At 36.2% G+C, this 19,473-nt stretch overlaps 1 protein-coding gene across 1 annotated transcript; it reads right to left on the bottom strand.

Annotated features, from left to right (window-relative positions):
• Positions 1-10,930: 10,930 nt before the first annotated feature.
• LOC122146693 lies at positions 10,931-14,974 on the bottom strand. The gene is made up of 5 exons (XM_042767033.1): positions 14,455-14,974; positions 13,855-13,951; positions 11,902-12,055; positions 11,552-11,685; positions 10,931-11,431 (listed from the first exon to the last, which is right to left on the bottom strand). Coding segments are annotated over exons 1-5 (747 nt in total). The 5' UTR covers positions 14,815-14,974; the 3' UTR covers positions 10,931-11,429.
• Between the last annotated feature and the right edge of the window lie 4,499 nt (positions 14,975-19,473).

Here is a 19,473-nt window from a genome sequence, read left to right as displayed (position 1 = left end):
CAGCAACACGGTTGTTATCATTTAGACACCATAATTCAGAACCGTTCACACTTGTTTCTAAATATGAATACGCCAGTTCAAAGTGCACAGAGGGCATGGGTGCATCCATCAATCTGAGAGGTACGGAAGAGTACGTGTATGAGGTGGAGGAAGAGGAGGACGAGGAAGAGAAAGACCAAGAACAGTCATTTCAGATGAAATCAGAGCTACTGTGATGGACCATGTTCTTGTGCATGGAATGATAGAGGCAGGACAAAGACTTCAACCTAATTTGAGCAGATTCTCTGTGGCCACCATAATCAGTTGGAAAGTTCAAAAGAACAGCAAAAGAAGAGTGGAAGAGAATCTTATGTAGAATTGCAAGACTACAACATCAGGGTGAAAGAACTGGCCTGTGTCAAGGCTGGATCCGCCACACCAGAGGGTCTTTTAATATGGGGTTCCATTTGTGTCAAAAATAAGTTGACTGCTTTGTTGTACTATACAGTTGTCTTTGTCTACAGTCATTGCCTACTTGTTCTGGTAAATCAGTATATGTTGACATGTATGTTGTCTGTTGACGTTGTCTGTCGTCCTCCTGTTTTTTTTTTTTTTTTTTTTTTTTTTATTTTGCTGTCGTGCTTATTGTCGTTTGGTTCTGTCATCTTATTATGTCGTCCTGTCATCTTGTTCTGTCATCTGAACTGTTGTCTTGTTCTGTCATCTTAATTGTCTTTCTGTCATCTGAACTGTCATCTTTTTCTGTCATCTTAACTGTCGTCCTAGCATTCAACTTATTCTGTCGTCCTAACAGTCATCTTATTCTGTTCACCTTACTGTCATCTTGTGCTATCATCATAACCTTCATCAGCGCAGTAAAGTTAGTTTCACATTTCATATTCGACTAGGCTGCTTTAGGGAGCGTCTGCAAATTTACCTCACAGTACAAAACGAAGTAACATTACACCCAGATGGCAAAAAGCACTCGGGCCAGTTCCGGCTAGATTCTCGCCTGCCGGAGACTTACCACTATGTCCGCTGGACGTGGCCTGGATTTATTTTTAATATCTACTTTACTGTACACCATTCATTCATTTAAAATTTATACACAGCCAAAACGTTTACTTTCATTTCTATTATATTTACTATAAAACATAAATAACATGAGCTAACACATCTAACATAGATTATGATGAATGCAATTTTAAAGTCCATTTTAAAGAACTCACTTGATCAATTTGGCATGAAGAAAATTTATTTACAAAACTATACAATTACAGCCAAACAACAACAACAACAACAACAACAGAAGTTGTTATACAGAAATAGCTATAAAACATCACATTTTGCAAAATTACCCTTGCATTTACTTTTTCTGGGATTATAAAATTTGAGAAGTACAAACATTAAACACTCGGGTAACATAGTTACCTACGTAACAAGAACTAACAACGGCAAATACTTCTAAAGCATATATTAACATCAATTGAGGTAAATTTCAACATTTATTAATACATTATTAAAAACAAAAGCTGTATCAGTTAACATTATTTAATGGATATGAGCTAACATAAACTAACAAAGAACAGATTTTTTTATTATTAACAAACAGTGACAAAGATTAAAACTGTAACAAATGTATGGCTCATTTTAGTTAATTTCAACATTTACTAATGTTAACTCATGATACCTTATTGTAGGTGTTTTGAACAACACATTGGTAAATGGCAAAGTTTGGAACTTAAACACACTTTGTACTTTTGTGCTGTTTACAACTATTACCATGAATATTTTTTCAGTGAAACAATGATTACTGTTCCTTGGTTGTTGTTCACTTTCAAATCGCTCAGGATTTATGATTGTGGTGGTGTAACTGTGTCTTTCCGCATCTTAATGCGATGATATTATTGTATTTTGTGAGCTTTCATTTCTGCAGAACTTAAACTGATAGTAATCAAAAGAGCCCACAGACACTGCTGACAGGATACCACATCCGGTAAGTTAAATGCAAAAAAACACACACAAAAAAAAGCACATCATGATATTATCTGTCAGAAACGTTATCAACGCTATCAAAACAGTAGCATATAACACTAGTGCAGCGATCTATAGACCCCTTAATCGCCTACGTCACTGTGACGTCACCGCTCTAGCTGGAGGCAAAACATAAGGAAGAACTCATAGCAGGCTCGCTAAAAGTTTGAGGTTTTGACTTTAAAATGTCGTCTTGTTGTGTTTTTTGGCTGCAAGAATAGAAGGAACAGCACTTTTGGTTCAAAACTAAAGTTTCACCGGATCCCGGCCGACATTTCTTCACAGAAATCAAGAAGACAATTGTGGTTGAATGCAATACGGCGTACAGACTAGACAGAGACGATCATAAATAATGCTCGTGTTTTAGTTGAAAAATTCATATTAGGTAAAATAATCTATGCATATGTACTGCTGTGTTGGTTTTATCTAGTACAAATCAGCAAGTTTATGTTTTATAGGTGAAAAGTCGCCAACCTTCAGCGCACTGGCTAGCTTAAATGTTAAACAAACATACAGCGATAGATGTGTGTGCCATCCTTTGAATGGTCTCTTAAAATAATCCACATTGCTAATCATAGTTAGCCCAGCGATAGGTTACATTAGACAATAAACCTTGACAAAATTCCCCAAACCACCTGAAAGTAATTCATATGTTGTCTAGGAAATATCCAAAACCTGGTTAAAATGTTTCCAATGAGAACAAGATACAAGAACTAAACCAGGCTTAGCTAAAAATAAATTAATTAATTAATTAGGCTACTATAATGTTATCCACTCGTCATTATATTTTGGTCAGATAACCAGTTTGGTCATTGAACTGAGTGATCAACTGAATTAATTGATAAATGTATGCTAACTCCCACTTTTTTTTATTATTATTTTTTTTGTCACGGTCCCGCAGAGTCAGTGACTGTACATATTCAGACAGTTCCGAACCTTCTTCTGCATCCATGTTTAATAAATCCCTCCTAAAACGTGCTAGTTTACGCTTGTCAACATTGCGTCCGCGCCTCTTTTTGCCTCCAGCTAAGCCCCGCCCACCCGGACACGTTGCAATGTTTACAAACTTTTAAGGGGTCTATAGAACAAGTATGTTACGTCTATGCTATTTCATATTGTACTTAAATTTTCAGTCGTGCCAACAACATTCATAAGGGCACTAGACAAAGTTATCATCTATATAGCAATGGATATTAATAAAAAATATAACAGTAATAGGCCTATGTATTGCTTATATCTGTCTCTTTTAAAGTGTTTAGTGTGTATAATGAATGGGGTTATTATAGCACAATTCCCACACAGACCACACTCACTTTCAATCCCTGGCTACGGCCATGGTGCCTTCCAGTCCCCCAATGTGTTTCTCCTTTTCACAGTCTGGCAGAAATTATGGGTGGTTCCAAAATACATGGTCACATGACAGTAAAAGTGTACAGTTGCCAAGATGCAGGGGGTGTGTCAACTTACCCCACTCTCCCCCACTTCCATTGAAGATGAGAAAGAAGCAGGCTCAGAGAGTGAGGGAGAGCCCACTCTAATTAAAACATCTACAATAAAGTCAATTATTACAGAGTGTGCAATTATTACAGATCTTCTCTTTTAATTGTATATTTTATATGTATTTGTATATTTGTATATATTTATTTTATTTATATTTGTATATTGTATTTTTTATTTTGGTTTGGGCCACTGCCCCGCAAAATGTCTGTGCACGGCCCTGAGGTAGAACATAAATATTTAATTTCATTTAGTTTGCCGCATTACGTTAGACCTAATAAATGCTTGTATATTTTTTGCTGTTTACAGGTGCAGAAATGAAAGCTCACAAAAAACAATAATATCATCGCATTAAGATGCGGAAAGACACAGTTACACCACCACAATCATAAATCCTGAGCGATTTGAAAGTGAACAAACACCAAGGAACAGTAATCATTGTTTCACTGAAAAAATATTCATGGTAATAGTTGTAAATAATTAGATAAACAGCACAAAAGTACAAAGTGTGTTTAAGATCCAAACTTTGCCATTTACCAATGTGTTGTTCAAAACACCTACAATAAGGTATCATGAGTTAACATTAGTAAATGTTGAAATTAACTAAAATGAGCCATACATTTGTTACAGTTTTAATCTTTGTCACTGTTTGTTAATAATAAAAAAATCTGTTCTTTGTTAGTTTATGTTAGTTCATATCCATTAAATAATGTTAACTGATACTGCTTTTGTTTTTAATAATGTATTAATAAATGTTGAAATTTACATCAATTGATGTTAATATATGCTTTAGAAGTATTTGCCGTTGTTAGTTCTTGTTACGTAGGTAACTATGTTACCCGAGTGTTTAATGTTTGTACTTCTCAAATTTTATAATCCCAGTAAAAGTAAATGCAAGGGTAATTTTGCAAAATGTGATGTTTTATAGCTATTTCTGTATAACAACTTCTGTTGTTGTTGTTGTTGTTGTTTTTTGGCTGTAATTGTATATTTTTGTAAATAAATTTTCTTCATGCCAACTTGATCAAGTGAGTTCTTTAAAATGGACTTTAAAATTGCATTCATCATAATCTATGTTAGATGTGTTAGCTTGTGTTATTTATGTTTTATAGTAAATATAATAGAAATTAAAGTAAACGTTTTGGCTGCGTATAAATTTTAAATGAAGGAATGGTGTACAGTAAAGTAGATATTAAAAATGAATCCAGGCCACGTCCAGCGCTGTACACTTTAGGGTCGGGCAGTGAGTCCACAGCCATCCGGCCCGAGTGCGGCAGACGGAGTCGGACATAGTGGTAAGTCTCCGGCAGGCGAGAATCTAGCCGGAACTGGCCCGAGTGCTTTTTGCCATCTGGGTGTAATGTTACTTCGTTTTGTACTGTGAGGTAAATTTGCAGACGGTCCCTAAAGCAGCCTAGTCAAATATGAAATGTGAAACTAACTTAACTGCGCTGATGAAGGTTATGATGATAGCACAAGATGACAGTAAGGTGAACAGAATAAGATGACTGTTAGGACGACAGAATAAGTTGAATGCTAGGACGACAGTTAAGATGACAGAAAAAGATGACAGTTCAGATGACAGAAAGACAATTAAGATGACAGAACAAGACAACAGTTCAGATGACAGAACAAGATGACAGTAAGGACGACAGAACAAGACGACAGTTCAAATGACAGTTCAGACGATAGAACGACAGTTAAGATGACAGAACAAGATGACAGGACGACATAATAAGATTACAGAACCAAACGATAATAAGCACGACAGCAAAATCAACAGAGAAAAAAAAAACAGGAGGACGACAGACAACGTCAACAGACAACATACATGTCAACATATACTGATTTACCAGAACAAGTAGGCAATGACTGTAGACAAAGACAATTGTATAGTACAAAGCACAAAGCAGTCAACTTATTTTTGACACAAATGGAACTCCATATTTTTCCCCGCTGCCTGCCTGCGATGTAGATGAAGTCTTCTGATTTTTTTTCACACACACACACACACACACACACACACACACACACACACACACACACACACACACATATACACACACATATATATATATATACAACAGTTCTTTCTCAGCTCCTCGACCTTTTCACCGCTAGTATCACTCCGCTTGCCGAAGCTGCCGTATTTCTCACAGCGAGTGTCATGGCGGACGCCCAAATAATTTTAAAAATCATTTTGTGTCACAAAATTCAGTTTTAAGAGTATTTTAGGCGAGAATGTGGTTGCTAGGAAGTCAAATATGCGGCTCATATACTGATTTACCAGAACAAGTAGGCAATGACTGCAGACAAAGACAATTGTATAGTACAAAGCACAAAGCAGTCGACTTATTTTTGACACAAATGGAACCCCATATTTTTCCCCGCTGCCTGCCTGCGATGTAGATGAAGTCTTCTGATTTTTTTCACACACACACACACACACACACACACACACACACACACACACACACACACACACACACACACACACTCACACACACAGCGCTTCACCCCGGCCAGATCTTCTGGAAGTCACCGCTGGTTTTCATGTCTCTATAGTGGTTAAACATGAGATATAATTCGTTTGAGGTAAATCTAACGGCCAGTCTTTGGTCTCATTAAACTATAATTTGTTCCAGAGCAAATAGTTTTAGCAAAATCTTATGTTTATGTAAATTCAATGCTGTATACAATATATTGTGCTGCCTCTGTACGGATGACTGGATTGCCTAGTAACTTTTATGACCGGCTGTTGTTGTTGTTTATTAAATATGATTATGCAATAAATAATATTTTATATAAATAATAACAGTATTTAATAATAGTGTTTATTGCAGAGACATGGTGCTTGTATTCGTGATGGTGATTTTAGTTACATTGTCCCGCCATTAGATGGAGACAAGAGACTGTTTTTATGAGTCAGTAAGACTTTGACATTCAAAAATGCGCTTTTGTAAACAAAGTTATTTTTACTTTCAACAATGACGCAGCTAACAAATGAACTGAGCAGCGCTGTTATCAGAAATCACAGATAAAATGATATTGACGATACGACAAAGATAAGTGGACATTCAAACTTATGTTTTATTGTGTGTAGGAGACTGAGATGCTGTATCAGATGCAGGTAATCACATTCACTCAGTCCATCTCTCTCTCATAATACTTTACTACACAGTACATCAAACTTTTACTACAATAATACAATAAAGCTTTCACTGAAGCAACGTTCCTTTGTTACTAGCTCTAAAGTGACGCTTTGTAATTAGTAACAGAGACTGGGGCTCAGCTGTTAAACTGTCAGATTAAAATGTGTGGCGGAAGGAAGTAGTTCTGCACAAAAGAGAGCTTTTAAAGACACTCCATTGTTGTTTCTAATTATCTACGGCCGAATCACAGCCATGCCAATATACAGCCATATCTCAAGTGTGATATTGCTCATATATATACTGTATCTCTCTCTCTCTCTCTCTCTCTCTCTCTCTCTCTCTCTCTCTCTCTCTGTGTGTGTGTGTTTTCTTTTTTGAGAGTAACATTTATTTATTTATTTATATTTTCTAAGATAAGATACATATATTCACCAAACTTAGGTGTGATTTCTATTGTTTGTTTGTGTGTGTGTGTTTATTACAAAATATTTATATACAATAAACAAACATTCTCCTTTCACATACATATATTCTTGCTTTCACACACTTACATTCTCCACACACATACATACATTTCTTCTCTCTCACACACACTTACATTCTCCTTTCACATACATACATTAGTACTCTCACACACATACATTCTCCTTACACATACATACATTTTTTGCTTTCACACACATGCATTCTGCTTTTACATACATTTTCTACTTTTTTTTTTTTTTTTGGTATCCATTACTTCCTGTTTAAGCAGGAAGTCACTCTCAGACCAGGAAATACATGTGCAAGACTTGCTCAGCTCTTCCTCACAATTTTACAGTTATGCTATTCAAAGTCATCCTGTTTTCTTTTCAAGTACATATTTTAAGTTTTTAACATATCATTATGTAACCTATGTGTTCTACAGATCTGTGTAGAAGTGTTAAGACACTGATTTTGATCGTATTGACAGGGCTTAATGCTAAGGAAGTTTTCTACTGGTCCGGTTCGGCCAGTGGTTTCAATTTTTTATTTGCCCTGGCAAAATTTTCACAGGTCTTGCCACAATCAATCAATCAATAAATCAATAAATAAGACTTATTGTTTTCATTGTTGACTGTAACATTGTTTTGTAATAAATAATAACCATTTTGCACAAATAGGTACAATAGTTCAAAGATAAAACTGAAATGAACCATGCTTTTTTCAGGTCTTTCGGGTAGGTCTAACTCTATTCCAGTTAAGGATGCACTGATCAGGATTTTTCATGACCGATTCCAATTTCTGATTTTATTTATTTGTTTTACAATCAAATGAGCCGATTCCCATACTCGTTGCAAATTTATTTAGTTCTTATTACTTTTATTATTATTATTACATTTATTAAATGTTTATTTTGCTCTGTTACTGGCCAAACTAACCTTGAACAAACAAACAAACAACCAACCAAAAATATATGCAACATGAAGCAACTGCACAAAACAAAAACATCAGACAGGCTGAATGAATATTTTATTATTACTCTTTATTATTATTAGTTTTATTACCTTAATTATATGTATGTCTGCACTATGTTTGTAGTTTCTGTACTGGAAGCTCCTGACACCAAGACAATTTTTTTCTGCGTGTAAACACACTTGGCAATAAAGCTCTTTCTGATTCTGATGAAAATGCAAATTAAATCTCTGACAGCAGGTGGCGAATATACAGGTCCTTCTCAAAAAATTAGCATATTGTGATAAAAGTTCATTATTTTCCATAATGTAATGATAAAAATTAAACTTTCATATATTTTAGATTCATTGCACACCAACTGAAATATTTCAGGTCTTTTATTGTTTTAATACTGATGATTTTGGCATACAGCTCATGAAAACCCAAAATTCCTATCTCAAAAAATTTGCATATTTCATCCAACTAATAAAAGAAAAGTGTTTTTAATACAAAAAAAGTCAACCTTCAAATAATTATGTTCAGTTATGCACTCAATACTTGGTCGGGAATCCTTTTGCAGAAATGAGTGCTTCAATGCGGCACGGCATGGAGGCATTCAGCCTGTGGCACTGCTGAGGTGTTATGGAGGCCCAGGATGCTTTGATAGCGGCCTTAAGCTCATCCAGAGTGTTGGGTCTTGCATCTCTCAACTTTCTCTTCACAATATCCCACAGATTCTCTATGGGGTTCAGGTCAGGAGAGTTGGCAGGCCAATTGAGCACAGTAATACCATGGTCAGTAAACCATTTACCAGTGGTTTTGGCACTGTGAGCAGGTGCCAGATCGTGCTGAAAAACAAAATCTTCATCTCCATAAAGCTTTTCAGCAGATGGAAGCATGAAGTGCTCCAAAATCTCCTGATAGCTAGCTGCATTGACCCTGCCCTTGATAAAACACAGTGGACCAACACCAGCAGCTGACATGGCACCCCAGACCATCACTGACTGTGGGTACTTGACACTGGACTTCAGGCATTTTGGCATTTCCTTCTCCCCAGTCTTCCTCCAGACTCTGGCACCTTGATTTCCGAATGACATGCAAAATTTGCTTTCATCCGTAAAAAAGTACTTTGGACCACTGAGCAACAGTCCAGTGCTGCTTCTCTGTGGCCCAGGTCAGGCGCTTCTGCCGCTGTTTCTGGTTCAAAAGCACATGCCTGTGCACGGTGGCTCTGGATGTTTCTACTCCAGACTCAGTCCACTGCTTCCGCAGGTCCCCCAAGGTCTGGAATCGGTCCTTCTCCACAATCTTCCTCAGGGTCCGGTCACCTCTTCTCGTTGTGCAGCGTTTTTTGCCACACTTTTTCCTTCCCACAGACTTCCCACTGAGGTGCCTTGATACAGCACTCTGGGAACAGCCTATTCGTTCAGAAATTTCTTTCTGTGTCTTACCCTCTCGCTTGAGGGTGTCAATGATGGCCTTCTGGACAGCAGTCAGGTCGGCAGTCTTACCCATGATTGCGGTTTTGAGTAATGAACCAGGCTGGGAGTTTTTAAAAGCCTCAGGAATCTTTTGCAGGTGTTTAGAGTTAATTAGTTGATTCAGATGATTAGGTTAATAGCTCGTTTAGAGAACCTTTTCATGATATGCTAATTTTTTGAGATAGGAATTTTGGGTTTTCATGAGCTGTATGCCAAAATCATCAGTATTAATACAATAAAAGACCTGAAATATTTCAGTTGTTGTGCAATGAATCTAAAATATATGAAAGTTTAATTTTTATAATTACATTATGGAAAATAATGAACTTTTATCACAATATGTTAATTTTTTGAGAAGGACCTGTAGAACAGCGTTTCCTGAGTTATTGCTGCACGCAGCGCTGCGCTAATTAACACTCCTTTAATGTGTATTAACGACGGTAAGAGGAAAAAGAAAATGCCATCGAAACTTTTCTGAAGACAGTCAGTTCTCCTCAGAAATACATCCATATTCACCCCACCTTAATTCCATAATTATGGTTTTCTTTCAGTTTTTCAATGAATTTGTTCTGTCTGGTAGGCTACAGTATTTTCTCTGCTTGCGCGACTATTCTCTCCTCTTTGTGTCCGTCTTCAGTGCATCTGTCTTAAAGATAATATATCATGATGATCTCTAAGTTTGTGTTAGCAAATTGCATCCTGTCAGGAATAACCTGCCCGCGCTGTCAGTTAAAATAAATAAAATTAAATAAACCGCAATGAGTCCAAATCTTGAGTTATGGAATTAATATAAAGATATCGCTGTCCCTAACTTGCAAAGTCCCACTTTATTCACTTCCCAAATTAAGTGCAAAAAAAAAAAAAATCATAGACGCTTATAATGCGTGTATCTGGCTGAGGCTGAGCCCGCGTCCTCAATCACAACTCGCTCAAGGGACGAGGCCATGTACCCTTTTCACGATGATGATATTTATTTATTTTTTAAAACCCAGATAGCTTGCTGAAATACTTCTGCGGCCGCCTCATCTACCTCAGCCATGCTGATCAAGACCTGTCCTGGTGACCCTGATCGCGCCTAACCTGCCTTCCGTTTCCACTATACTCTCTCTCACACATACATACATTCTTCTCTTACATACATACATACATATATATATATATATATATATATATATATATATATATATATGTGTGTGTGTGTGTGTGTGTGTGTGTGTGTGTGTGTGTGTGTGTGTGTGTGAAAGGAGAATGTATGTGTGTGAGGAGTAGAAATGTATGTATGTGAAAGGAGAATGTATGTGTGTTGGAGTGCCAGAATGAATTATGGCTTGTATGGCCCCTCGTACATTAAGGCTGTCTTTTATCAAGTCAAAATTAGAGAGTCAACATTTTAACTTTATTCAAAAATAGCTTTCAAAATTGAAATTCTTTAAAAAACAACAACAAAAAAAGACAGTGGTAAAACAGTGCGATCAAATATCTGAATAGCTCTTAACATTAATATATCATTGGCATATTGGTCTTGTTTCTCCAAACAAAAATAAATACAATTCAGATACATCTAGACCCTAACATTCGTATATTTTTTTCCAAATAAAAACAAACAAACAAAAGTGACCACCAAAGAAGTACAGCATATGTTTGAAGGATAAGGTGAAAATTCTCCATTGCTCTCAGCCGTGCCACCAAAAAAATTTGCAAAACAAACACCTTCATTAACTACATGTAATCATAAATTTGGCATCAGCACTTCCAAATGAAGATTTAAATGTGCTTCAAATCCAGGGTTACAAGCGCACCTGAGCGGTGTCCTCAGAACAGTGTTCCACTGAAACATGCACCCAAATACTCCTTCATCCAGCCTTCCTCTGGTCTCTGAGAATAAAGCAGAGTCTCGTTAGCACATACTGATTCATTATCAACACCGACACAACAAAGACTGTAATCCGCTGGAATACTCTAAATATGATTCACTTAAACACAGAATGCACTTACATGGTGCCAAAAGCAGACTAAGGCAAACGATCATGGCCAGTGTAACACTACTCGTGGTGATTCCTTGGGCTCCGCTGTCAATGAGTTGATCATTATTTTCATGTTTATGTTGGTCCACACCTTTGCATTCCTTCCTGTGGTGAAGGGATAGAAATCTCATATCATTTCAGCAACAAAATGGGATATTTAAATTAATCAGCAACCATAAATGTAATGCAGTGTATGACTTTGCAGTACATTTTTGCATTGCATGCTTTACAATCTAATTTAGGCATTAGACGAATGCTTTAATAAAACAAGAACTCGTTCAAGAGTGTTGGAAGTGGTGGAAGAGATGCTGAATGACTTACAGTTGCTTCTCTAAATATTGATTGGAGGTCTCGCAGACTTGTTTCTGTTTCTCCGCGGCAGTTTGGAGATGCGTAGAAGCAAGGTGTAGAGCCTCACAAGATGCCATCTCCTGAATCTTCAGAGTCAGATTGTGCTCCAGGGCTTCAATCTTGTCTGAAACGATAATGAAAAACTCTCCTCAGACTATACAACTCATAAGGTTTTGTCAGATCTTTTTCAGTGTAATGCCAATAGTATGTTAGCGCTCCTCTTCAAACACTCTTAAAAATATGCCAAACATTCTTTGAGGAAAAAGTCAGTTGGCTTATAAGGCAATGTCTAGGCACGGTGTAACTTATCAGTTTGTTTCTTAAAGGACCTCAGTGATGTCAGAGCACTATTTTGAGTCGTAGCTGGTAGCTGACTGGCGTTGTTCCCTCTCTGCTTTGTCTCAAATTCGACACTAGTGTTAAAATATGGTCTTGGTGCGAAACGTTTTTTGAAAGTTTTGTGAAAAGGTTTTTTCAAAGCTTGCTAGGTGTTTTCAGATAACCGCTTTAAAAGGGCTGAGCGAGGCGATTTTAATCAATGTTGGCTACGGTCTCTCTCGCTCTTGTATTCCCAGTTATTTTCATATCTCATTCGTTCAGGAGTCATTTCCTGCAGTTGTTTAGTGAGTCAGGAAATCCTTTGCAAATTAAACAATAACCTGGCTTTGAAATGTTCAATATAAATTTGGATAAACAGCACTGTTCCCTGCTGAAAAACAAAAAACAAAAAAAAAAACAATGACTTTAGGTGGTTTTATGGTCTTAACAGGTTGGTTTGAGTTGGTCTTAGTTGGTTTAAGATGGTGTTTGTTAGTTTAAGATGGTCTTAAGTAGTTTAAGATGATCTCCCACCTGGCAAAGGTGACTTTAACTGTTCTAGATGGTCTCCAGCTTAATTTAAAATGGTTAGTCAGCCTTAAGCTTGTCTGTGGTTTCCCATGTCTGACCAAGCTGGTCTTTAACTGGTCTAGATGGTCTATAACCAGGTCAGGCTGGTTGTAGATAAGGCTGAAAACAAACCAAGAAATCATTCCACCCAGGCTGGATGACCAGTTAAGGCCAGCAAACTAGCTTAAGACAGATTAAGGTTTTTATAGGCAGTTATACTAAACATAATAATAACTATATATATATATATATATATATATATATATGAAGAGTTCAGAGTTTCTTCTGAAATTAGCATTTTTATCAAGCTCCTGTGTTTATGTTAAGTTATTTCACTTTAATGGCAATGAGAAGAAACTATTCAATGACATTAAAGTGAATTTACTGAACATAAACACAGCAGGCGAATAAAAATGCTAATTTTAAAGGAAATTTTCAAATGGCTTTTAGAGGGTTTTGCATCTGAACTCTTCAAATATATATTATCCTGATACAATTTTAAAACACATACACACTACCATTTGGAACGTGTAATTGTTTTTAAAGAAAGTAATATTCATGATTTCGAATAACTGCTGTTCTTTTGAACATTATATTTATTAAAGAATTTACATTTTAAAATGTGTTTAGATAGATATTTTAAATCATAATAATATTTCACACTATTACTCGATTTGTTATCACACAAATGCAGTCTTCTTTCAAAAACGTTACAATTCCAAACTTTTGACCAGCAGTATAATTTTTCCTCGTATTGAATTTGACAACCTTTTCAGTGAATATAATACATAAATGCACATATATAAACAAGGCAAAGAAATCTGAGATTTTTATAGGACAAATAACCGGTAGTTACGGTGCTTTGTGTTATTACAACAGCCACTGTAGAGAATTCCTTGTCACAAACAAGCCTTTCCTATTTGTTTCTATGGTTACTTGGGAAAATGCATCTAAGAATATTGTTACAGAGAGAGAGAGAGCATTCCTTTCATGGCTGCTCTGAAGAGAGGAAAAATCTGATGTGAATTTCCCTACCTTTCTGCAGGCTGACTACAGCAGTGAGGTTTTCCTTGATGAGCTTGTATTCTTCGATTTTGCTTTCCAAAATCGTGATGTTTCCATTCATAATGACCTGCGGAGAGAGAGAGAGGGTTAATTAAACACAAGTTCATAATGTTCGCACTGAGACATTAAGGTGTGGCTGTCAGATCTCACTGGCGTGTGAGTGCACGCTGCCACCTCCAACGGCATTTGACAAAACAAGGCCACAAAAATCAAGACATAACCTCTTTTAATACAACATAACACCCATGTTTTGTCAGGAACAATGTGAAGATTATCAGGAATGTTTTTTCCAGGAAGAGCTGTGATTGATATCCTGCCCCCTCAATGGGCAAGTGATGCGTTTAATGTTCAGATCATAGGATTTGGCATGTATTTGCATAACTGTTCAGATTTAACTCCACCTGATCTGTTCTGTACTTCCTGTTGGGACTCATTATGTAAAACAAAACCAGTTTCATATCTGTGTTTCAACAAGAAGAAGACTTTTCATAGCTGCATCTCATTACCTCACAATCTGTAAACGTACTGAGGTTAAGGCTAGAGGAAACCCAAAAAAGAAGATAAACTCACATTTTCTTGAAGGCTGGCGTTCAAAGAGATGTTCACAAACTGTATTTGCTCCTTGTACTGCTCGATTTGCTTCAGTAGAGCAGACTGGTTACTCGATCCCTGTCTCACCAGCTCCTCGTAAGCTTTTCGTTCTTTGGTCCACACGATTTTTTCCCCTTCATGACTCTCCTTGAGGGCTTTCATCTCCGTCCGACACTGACTGGCTCCTTTCATCTCGGGCGAAGTGGCCCATACAACAATAATGATAATAGAGATGATAGACCACAGGGCCAGGAAGGCGATAACGATGTAACATGGAGTCTGAGAAGATTTGGAGCTTGCCATCTTTTCAGGTTGGGGATGTGTGAGAAGAGCAGGCATCTGGGTATGAATCCGACGAGAGACCGTCTTCTAAGTGAAATGAAACTTATCAAAACCTGGGTTTCCCCTCCAAGCTCAGCTCAGGAAAGGGGAGTGGCTCTGCTCCTGTGATGGACCTGCCGTCCAGCTCCAAACATACGGACTGCCTCAGCGTGACATCAGCTAGAGGTTAACCTTTGCCGTTAGTGGGGAAACCAAAAGTTTCAGTTTCCATTCCTCAGTGCTGGGGAGTGTCCTGGCAGAGGCCCCGGATCTTAGAAGAGCGTGTTACCTCTGCTAGGTCTTATTCTGAGCGGTTTTAACTGGAGCAACTCAGTGTTTCCTGAACTTTTGCCAAGCACAGAGTGTCCATGCCCCTTTGAGTCACATGAACACACACATACTCCAGCTTTGAGGAGGACTGGCTCTATTTATCGCTATTTAGATAATACCTATCACTTCTTTACAGGCTGGTATGTGTATATTGAACGGCTCAAGCGTCCACTGCTGGTTAAAGAGCAGCAGTTCAGAGCTGGTTCGAGTTACTGTAGAATGGACCTTCGAAATTCTGCTGCCCAGTGTTTCCTGCGAGTGATGAGTCATGGGCCGTGGCCCCCTTGTATTGAATTCCTGCGTTTTGAACTCTTGCAAGATTCTGGTGCATTGTGATATAGATTTCATCAGACTTGGGGGGGATTAATAGCTTCTGTCGGTTTTGCACAGTTCTGAGGTGGAAGATTTTTCATTGTTGCATACATCCATTCATTTTTCAAACTATCTCTTTTCATGAAATAAAAGGTAATCATTTCATAATACACTAAAGGTAAAGTTTCTGATATGAAAATTTCTAAGTCCTCTAAATTCTCATTATGATTAAAATTGTGCTGAAATTTTTTTACACAATTTACTACATGCCTTCTGTCGTCTAGCTTATACTTTTTCTTAGCAAACAAACGATCTTATAATTGTAAAAATGTCCACAATGTGTCTTTTTGCTTTAAAATCGTCACTAAGTAAACATCAGAATACATTTTTGTTTTGTTAGTAATATTTCAAGATTAACTCTTACTGAACTAAAATAGTGATAAAAAAAAAAAACTTGGGTTTACTTGATTACCCATAAATAATTTTCAGAAAAATCGTGTTGACATATGTGTATCAGATATGATACAACAGGTTATTAATGAATGTTTATTTGTAAATCTCTCAATTATCATGGAATTTCATTTTTTGTTTTGCCCCACAATATAAACTACAGAGCTTTGACCATAAAACTAATTAAATAACATCTTATTAAAACATATTATTGGGAGATATAGAGTGACAACTAATATTTATAATACTTATATATTCATTGATTTATATTACAATCTATCAAACTTTCTTCATACTTACAAATATCAGCAACTGCATCAAATTGCTTTTTTTTCTCCTCAGTTTGGGTATGAAATATGAGATCCATATTCTCCTATGTAAAACTACATGAGTCATAAAAGCCTGGCATATGAAAACTATGTTCAGTAAAAAACTATGAAAACACTATACAAGCTTTATAGGGTTAATAAACAAAATGTTGGCAGTCCCGCCACACCCAAGCGGTTTTCCATATTACTCTTGTCCTTTCTTTGCATTAAAAAATTTGCATGTGTACATTGACAACGTCCAGATCTACCCTGCACAGTAAAGCCAGCCAGCAATAACAGAGCACTCTGACAGGCATTCTGCACCAGTGCTCTGACTCACTCACTAACATAATGCATTTGAACTCCAGATCTCTTAGATTCCATTTGTGTCTATTCTGGGCAGAAAACATCAGGTTCAGATTCCAAACTGAGAAACTTACTGTGAGTTTTATGTACACACACTCTTATTTAATGTTCTGTTAATAATTAATAATGGAGAAGATGATAAATACAACAACTGGTGCATTCACAAGACAGATAAGGCAGAAAGCATATAAAGTGGGAGTCTGCTACATAGTAACGACTTTCTACTTGGAGGACCTTGATAGAAATGTGGTGGAGTGAAAAGTAACATATAAGTCACAAGTTTCCAGAAAAAAATAATACCCGAGTAAAGTTCTCAAAAAGTGTACTTCAGTGCAGTACTCGAGTATATATACTTTCTGTACATATTTCTTATCTTTTTAATTATTATTAACATTTTGCAAGTATTATCACTGCCTCATTTTTATTCCTGTCAAAAATTAAATGTTGCACTAACCATGAATGAAAGTCCAAGAAACTCACTTTGTGTTTTTATAAGCTCAATAACATACTGAGCACCTAGTGCAAGGAGTGTGCAATTTATTGGCTTGTGCAGGAACCCCTGGCGGAAGATGCTGGAACTACACCACCAGACGGCAAAAAGCATGTTTCTCCACATTCAAAACATTGGAATCACAACCATGAAAGTACTTTTTTCATATCTATTGTATTAAATACTGTTTATTTTATACCAAAATACTGCAGTTTGGATGCACAGCATTACTCAAAAGTAAAAGATACTGTTTGAGAAGTGTTTATCTATACATGTTAAACCATGCATGAGTGTCCGGTTTATTGCATTATTATGAACTGCATGTGTAATTTTTGGAGTCATGACCCCATCATTTGCACCCTCCCTCCAGCAGTTTCATTTCTCCTGAGAGACTCGTGCGACTGTAAGAACTGAACTCACCGTCCTACAGGAAGCAGCTTCATACAGACAGCCACACTTCAGCAGCTCTCACCAAACTTCACATATATAAATCATAAAACAATGGATCTTCACATAAGCTGCAACATAAAGCTGTTTACACTTGTGTATCTGGCACTGCACTGTAAGTCTTTTCAACTCATATTTTCTCCTCGAATATTTTAAGTTTGTTTTTTGATGTTTAAATAAATATAATGCTAATTTAATTTTTTTTATTTATTTTTTCCTTTTTAATTATTAAATTTTTTTATATATATTTTTTTCTACTTTTAAGGGTTATATAATATTCACAAGTTTAATATATATATATATATATATACTATTTAAAAACTAATAATAGCCTATTGAAAATATTCATGATCTGAATATATTTCTTCCTCACTTAGACTCTGACTATTTAAATATTTCACTGTGCATGTAATTTCAGGTTTTTTATGGAACTCTTCACTGAGCGTCTCTGTGCAGCAGGGGCAAAATGTCACGCTGAGCTGCCCACTGATGGCCAACAGCAGCCATGGGGTTTTGAGCTGGTATAAGCAGACTCTATGGCACGAGCCACAGTTGATCCTCTCCTACAATATCACCGACACTTCACGGGTGCGCTACGGCACGGGACTGGACCGCAGCAGATATGTCATCTTAACCAGGAAAGGGTTAAACCCCCGTCACCTCTTACAAATCATCACAACTTTACGAAATGATACTGGCACTTATTATTGCGGGTTTTCAGATAAAAACAAGACACAAATGTTGGACAACTGAATGCAAATGCTGCATTATATATTAGGTTTTAGATATTTAATGATCTTAAATGCATCTTTGTGCAAATGAACTTTATTTATGGAAATCAATAAAGCCTTTTTTTCCCATTGTATCATGCACTTTTCCATCAGTGTCAATTTCATATAAGCGGTCTTTTTAATGTTCAGATATTTCTGGCTTGCATTGCAAAACCTGCAAACTTTGCTCTAATTGGATCAGTTGGTTCCCAGGAGATCTGTGCAGAAGTGCTGGCAGTGTTGTGACGAGCATCTGTCTCTGCCAGTAAACCAACGGCTCTTTCCTGTTTTTATGTCCCTCTTAACTGAATAAACAGTCAAGTATGTTTTTTAACACACTGATACTTTAACAAAAAAGAAAAACAGTATTCTCTTAGTGGCTTATCATGCAAAAATATTAATTAACACCATACCAATTGTATACTTGCACTTTAGAAAATGTTTACGTTTAAACAAAAACAAGTTAATCTAATAACTAATATAGTATCTCTATATAATATCTATTTTCTATTCTATTATATTAAATAAGTCTAATAAAGCACTTGGATCTGTGGATAAAAAGAAGACAGCATACTGATCCTCACACATGTATCATAAACTATGAAATACTAACAATTCAGAGCAATTTTCAAAAATGAAAGACATGACTGCATAAAATAGCATACTGCATGCCCATCATGGTTATTATTAAGTAATCAAAACCATAAAAAAAAACATTGTTGTTACTTGAAATCAAATAAACTATAACTGAAATAACTTATAACTGAAATAAAAAATAATAAATAAAAATAATATAAATACTAAACATTACAAAATTACTAAATCTTTAACTGAAAATGGATAAATTAATTAAAAAATGATTAACTATATTAATATCTCAGTGATAGTCAAATGAAAACACCATCGTGATTGTAAAATATTATTTGAAATAACATTATAATTTTTAAATATATATGAAAATAAATTTTTAAAGATTTTATTGTAAACCAAAAATATTTTTATTAATATTAAAAATATGAATAATTTCCTAGAACCTGATTCATAGCCTGTGAAAGAATCAGCAGTGTAATGGTGATTGCTTTTAAATGGACCATCTGCACAGGCATATGAGCACATGGGACGTTCTTCCTCAACTGTCAACCTCTGTCTCAACTTTATAAGAGTCAACACTGAATCAAATCAAGCTTCACTGGCTCTAGAGAGA

This window comes from Cyprinus carpio, chromosome A11 (genome assembly GCF_018340385.1).
Source record: "Cyprinus carpio isolate SPL01 chromosome A11, ASM1834038v1, whole genome shotgun sequence".
Classification (NCBI taxonomy): domain Eukaryota; kingdom Metazoa; phylum Chordata; class Actinopteri; order Cypriniformes; family Cyprinidae; genus Cyprinus; species Cyprinus carpio.
The sequence above is the reverse complement of the archived record's forward strand: the minus strand, read 5'-3'. Positions and strand labels throughout refer to the sequence as shown.